Source organism: Aptenodytes forsteri, unplaced genomic scaffold, assembly GCF_000699145.1.
Source record: "Aptenodytes forsteri isolate BGI_AS27 unplaced genomic scaffold, ASM69914v1 Scaffold68, whole genome shotgun sequence".
NCBI classification, from domain to species: Eukaryota; Metazoa; Chordata; class Aves; order Sphenisciformes; family Spheniscidae; genus Aptenodytes; species Aptenodytes forsteri.
In genome coordinates this window covers 2,220,774-2,227,140 of record NW_008795382.1, presented here as the reverse complement: position 1 = coordinate 2,227,140, position 6,367 = coordinate 2,220,774, and the positions used below count along the sequence as shown (strand labels likewise).

Sequence of the window (6,367 nt, the reverse complement as noted above, 5' to 3'; positions counted from 1 at the left end):
CGCCGGGCCGCAGCCGTCAATCCCCGGTGTCGGTGCTGGGACCGGGGCACCCGTGTGGGCCGCAGCGGTGCCTCGTCGTGCCTCGTCGCACGTGGTCACCCGTGGAGCGTTCGGCTGCAGCGGGGCCTTGGGACGCGTGGGTGGCAGCGGGGCCTCGGCTCACTGTGTCACCCGTGGGCTTCAGTGGTGCCTTGCCACGCGTGGCCGTGCTTTGCGTGAGCCGCCGTGCCTTGGCGCATGAGCGTCGTCCCTCTTCTCGCTTCTCTGGTGGTGGGCATGGCCCTTGCCGTGCTGCCAGAACGGCACACGGGACAAAACGAGGCGTGGATGACAGTAGCAAGTCTCCAAATTAAAGGTTTCATAGGAATCCAGGGATAAAACGTCACCATCTCTCACACACACACAGCGGTTCAGCTGTGGATTTACGCGCAAGCGTCTCTGTGTGCGTTGCAGTGTGCAAGTGGATGTGCTGAGGCACAGGAGGTGTGTTTAGAGTAAACTCTTGGAGGCAAGATCTTTATCTTCTGAATGTTTTGTAAAGAGACTTGCCTATTTCAGAGGCTAAATAAAAAATAAATATTGTGGTACTGGAGAGGCCATGCATGTGTTTGATTTATATCTTGCAAAGTCAATATAGCGTGAATGGACTAGAAGGGGGAAAAGGACCACCAGGAAATAATACAAAAGTCAAGCTAAGTGAGAGTCAGATTTTCAGATTTATCAAATAGTGACTTAAAAAGAAATGGTGGCCTCCATGGTTTATAGCGAGGGAGACCTGCCTCGCTGTGTCTTAGGCTGCTCAATTTTTTTGGCAGGTGCTGAAGTGTGTTTTACTGTATTTGTAGATCTGAGGTAAGGAAACAAACGGGCCCCTCAGGTATCGGTTAAATTCAGTACCTCTGGTGGGGAGAAGACCTGGGATCAAATTTGTAGGAAATGTTATGTTTAATATAGTGGTGTTAAAGGCTTTTAAACTACTCTTAATTTAGCATTTGACCCAAGAGACGTTTCCAGGATGGAGACAGCAGTTCTGATGCATTCATATGGTTTCAGTTTGAGAGGGAGTGAAGAGCTCTGGCTTTTCTCTTTCAGCCTTGTATGTGAAAAGTGTTGATTAACATGAAAAGTAGGTGCAGTATTAGGTATACGTGGTTTTAGATACACGGAAATGGAGGCCTATGCAAAAATAGGTTCTGATAAACTCGTCACACACTGAGGATTGCTGACTGATCAGCAGAAACTCACACATGGAGAAGCACAGAGCAGTAATGGTTTCAGAGCATTTGAAGTGCTCCTTACTTGCATGGGTTTTTTGTTTATAAAAGCAGTAGCTTTTTCTCTTTCCTTTGCATAAGTTTGTGTAACGTTTTCACCTTCTGATTTGATTTGCTTGTGGCCAAAATAGTATTAGATTTTCTTCTTTTTTGAAGAAAAGTAAGAACAAGGGGGTGTTTGAACACTGCAGTGAAGATCATGAAAAGCCTGAACTGGCCAGAACTTTTGTCAAAATAAGACAGGGACATGTTTATTACTACAGCAGCATGATACCTTTGTAAGCAATATTTTTTGTAACTTGTAATGACTTCTTCAAATATGTATTTTCTGTCTCATCTGCAGTCGTGATAACTGCAGATGATGTTATGCACTTGTATTACTATAACCAGTTAAAGGCCCATCTACTTTTTAATCCATTGAGTTTTTATGAAGATTTTCATTTAAAAAGTGGATTTTTATGTTTGTGGACATTGGCACTACCAGCAAATGCAGATGGCTTCTGGTGTTGTTTGTCAGCAAAATGTTTCCATTTTAAAGTTGGAATGAATAGATTTTAGTAGGAGATTGAGAACAGTCACGCTTTTTGTTGGTAGCTTCGTCGAAAAAAACCCCTAAAAACATTTTGCCCACTTAGGCTGTCTCAACATTTATTTTTCAAAAGTATTTACTCATCTGCTAGGCTATTACAGCAATCTTTGAGGATGCAGACTTACCTACATTAGAGAACTCCTAGATCACTGTGGTTGTATTTGCTAATTTGGTATAGTCCAGTTAAATTGGTGCAACTACTTTGTCCATAAAAGGCCTGTGCTAATACACTTAATTTTTATTTCATTTCTCGTTTGTTAAATCTGGCAATACTATCATTGCAAACTTCATAGCAGCACATAATTCTCTGAAAGATTGGAGCAGTGCTTGTTTTCATGTAATGCACATTTTGAGTTTGATAGTCCCTCTCCACTCAGAACAGGCTTTAAGCTTAGGGTCATTGCTGCTGCATTCCTAATCACGTATTTAGTTTTATTACAGTAGTGTCCAAAGTGGCCATTATAGTTAATTATACTTTTTCTGTCTTAAAAGGTGATTGAATCTATCCAACAAAATGCCTGCGGGCTGGAATTATGTGTAGTAATTTTCTGTGTAGAAGTAACAAATGCTTGGAAATCCCATATACGACAACCCTTGAATTATATGCAGAAGCAGCCTACTCCTCTGGATTTGGAACAACTGTTCCAATCTAGCAATTGTTGTTCCAAATCTAGCAATAATGATTTCCTTCTAGAAATTGTTCTTCAAACGCATTTGGTGGGGAACTGCAGAAACCTTGTCATTATTCAGGAAGCAGCCTATGTGTTAAAATTTGTAACTGTCAGGTAGCATGCAGGGAGAGTTCCCTTGCGATGCATCTCTTATCTCCCTGACTGAAACTTCATAATGGAAAATAACACACGGCATTGCATCGACCTGCTGGAGGGAATACACAAGGTTTATGCAAAGAAAGTATCTTCCTCGTACTACGCTATGACTGGTGTGTTGGTATTCTGTGGCATTTCTTAAGTGGGAGGTTTGACCAACCTGCTGGATTTCCAGTTTGTCCAATACATTCATGTCATTCACTGGAACTTGTTTAGCATAAACAGAAATAGTGTTGGTTGATAGGATATCACTCATCTACCCCTTTCATGTAGTTTGTGAGTTAGTATTTCAAAAATACTAATGCTAATTTAAAATTCATCAGCATTTTAAAAAAACCATCCAGGTAAAAATACTAATGCTAATTTAAAATTCATCCGCATTTTAAAAAAACAATCCAGGCTACAGTGCCACTGTAAGCGTACACAGTCTAGGCTGTGCACTCAGCAACTTTTGCATCCTTTAGAAAGGAAAAGCTCCTTTTTAAGCAGAAGCAAATGCTAAGCAGCACACGTCCCAGCTGGTGCTCTTTAACCCAAGTGTTTAGCTAGAGATGGGCTTGCATTGTTGTGAGTAGGCTATTTGCATTAGGCTCATAGTGCTTCTATTCATTGTATGGAGGAGGATCAAGACAGGTGGAAAAAGGAGGAGGAGCGGGGAAAGTTGAATGAGATAGATACCCAGAAGCCAAACTTTTTTTTGTTGTTTTGCATTTTATTTGATGAAATAGACTGTTGTATCTTTTGTGCTCCTGTGAATACATGCCCATCTGCTCTAGCATGCTTGTAGTTACTCCTGGTGTCTGTTCAGCTGTTGGCATGTTCAGCACAACTGAAATTCTCCATCAGCTGCCCCATCCTCCTCCAAAGACAAATAAAGGTCAAGCTAAATTTCAACAGCAGCTAGGCATACAACTGTCAATCAGATCTTGAACTTGATGAAGCTTTCATGCTCTTTGCTATAAAACCAAGTTTAATTTTAGTGCTTTTTAAATTTTATCGATACTTGGGAATTGTGGTGTACCTTCAAATTCTGCCCACAGCTGTTTTGATTTAGCTTAGCTTTAAAAAGTAACTGGCTAAGGAGTCTCTTGGAGCAGTTCTTCCTTAAAGTGATAGCTGCAGTTGGAGCATGGCTCAAAAAGATAAGTTCCTAGCAAAATGAGAAGGAAAAAGCTATAAATGAGTTGAAAGCTTTTATTGAAGTTATATAAGCATATTTATAGAAATACTTGAACTCTTACGGTTATTGCTATGAAACATTTATAAAGGAAACTTACAGTGATGTTCAAACTCAACTATTTAGCACTCTGGTTAAAACTCAGATATTTTTTGAGGTATATCTAATGTATTCCTGAACAGTACTAAAAGATAAAGACGGCTTTCAGTAGACAATATGTGAGCCTTGGGTTGTGTGCAATTCTGGAGGCCTCTGAGAAATGTGTAAGTGCAGTAAACAGTGAGTCCTTGTTAAAACAGCTATAATACAAGATGGTTTTATAATTGACAGCCATGTGGATGAGTAACTGTTGGATTCATTTGATTCAGTTATATATATATATATAATGCCTGCTTTATTTTATGAGCTTAGCTAATGGGAAAAGCTAGGGAATACAATCCGGTATCTTGCAAGTGTTGGGCTGGCCCCTATTTCATCTTCCTGGATTCAATAAAATATCTTTGGCCCGGGAACTGCTACGTTGTGTGTTGGGATTCCTTTTATTTAGTTGTATTGAAAATACTGATGCAGCTAAGAAAAACAGGGAGCTTTTAGTTATTTTAAAAATCAGTAGATTGTATTACGCTTGATGATAGAAATGAATAGCAAATGAGAATCAACCGAGGGCTTGATTTTTATGCCATTGGAATCTATCGGAGTTCTGTTGTTGATTTCCATGGGAAGCAGGGTAATCCATCAGCTGGGATCCATGATCACTTCTGCTGAAAATTGAAAGGTTTCTTTGTTTTCAGACTGGGAATCTGCAATTAGAGTTGGTGTGCTGGATTGCGGGGAAGAGGAGAACTATGAGACATGCAAAGAATATGGTATTCACTATTACCCAACTTTTAGGGTAAGTGGCATAATATATTGCCTTAGCGGAATAATGCATGCTTTATAGTAACTGAAACCGTAACAGACATGCTTGCGCAGAGTGTTACATGCAACTAGTTGTTCTTCAGCTAGACTTTTACTTTGCTTTTGCTGAGAAAATTGCAGTGTTGAAAAAAGATTAATTTGAGGTCTTCTTGCTGAATGCATTAGCTGATGCAGTTATTTACAGCAGTAATTCAGTCCTCAGTTCTGAATCTGAAAAATTCTTATTGAAAGAAGATACCATTCTAGAAAGTACTATGTTGTTACATTTATGTAACGCCTAGTTTTAATATATTAGTTAGGTAATAAAAATTTGTATAAATATTTTTCAAATTCAAATGTTCATGACTATTAATAGTGGTTTTAGTTTTGGTATGTGAAAGTAAAGGTAATACATTGAAATTGTGTCATGAAATCAGCTGATTTCCTGACCAATCAAAATTTTACCCTTGATTGATCCTTCACTATTTTTCTAATTAATTTTGTAATTTGCTTAAACTGGCTTTTAAAAGGGATCTTGTTTGCCAAAAGTGTCTACCATTGTTCATTTTTAGGTGTAAGTGCAATTTTTAACTTCTCTGTCAATCTGTATAATCACATTATTAACCGTAGGTATGAGCAGAACGTGATGGAAGGAGACGATTGAATAAACTGTGTTTGTTATGACAGGAGAGGGAACAGGAGTTGTTTCACTGTAGAATTTGTGATGTTCTACCCTGATAGAAAGAACAATATATTTTTTTTAATCTTTAAAGTTTTGGGTGTAAATTGGAATGCACTCTTTATTAAAAAATGAATCTTTTCTATTTTATTTTTTATAACAGAAGGCAGTCAAGCTCCATTATATATCCTGTTTAACCACTGGAGGGAGTTGAGAAAATGTGAATAGTGTTCTAAGTATACACACAGTTGGTAGTACTGATTTAGCAATCAGTTAATTCGTGTTTGGGTTACTGTTTGCAGTGATGGATCGATATACAGTATTGAATTATGCATTGTGGTATTTTTCCTCTAAAGGTTGGCTTTATTGTATATCAGAGTTTCGACTGGTACCTATGAGCTACCCTCGTATAGTTGAGAAGCAGGTCTTTGGAACTCATAGGCTAAGAGGGAAAACTGTCTTCTGAACAGATAGATAAAAATGTTTTGTAATTAGAGCTGTAAAAAGTAAAAACTCTTGAAAGCCATTTTTGTTTCTAAACTGAGCTTTCGTCTGATACAGTGAGTTATTTTCAAAGCAATAATACTTTTTTTTCTCCCACATAGTACTTCAAAGCATTTACAAAGCAGTTTACTACTGGAGAAAATTACAAAGGTAAGAATATCCTACTGTAAGAAATCCCCGAAGCAGTTATCCTATCGGCCAGGAATGTGTCACATAGTAAGCAAAATCCCTTTGCCTGTCAATTAGTTTAGACAGCTAGAGATGTGATGGACACTAAATAGCTCTTTAAGATATGATATTACAAGTACTGTATGAAAATGGAATGTCAGGCAGAATTTTAGACAGGCAAAACATTTGTTCAAGAACTCAGGGCTCACATTCCTCATTTTTTTTTGAAATTTAGTTCTTAATTTTCACGAA

At 38.4% G+C, this 6,367-nt stretch overlaps 1 protein-coding gene across 1 annotated transcript in view; it reads left to right on the top strand.

Moving 5' to 3' along the window:
- The window catches only part of QSOX2 (quiescin sulfhydryl oxidase 2), a 35,485-nt gene that overhangs the window by 4,997 nt on the left and 24,121 nt on the right, over window positions 1-6,367 (top strand). Inside the window, exons 3-4 of the mRNA XM_009280659.2 lie at window positions 4,659-4,759; window positions 6,049-6,097. Of these exons, the coding sequence (XP_009278934.1) occupies window positions 4,659-4,759; window positions 6,049-6,097 (150 nt within the window). The remainder of the gene's footprint in view (window positions 1-4,658; window positions 4,760-6,048; window positions 6,098-6,367) is intronic.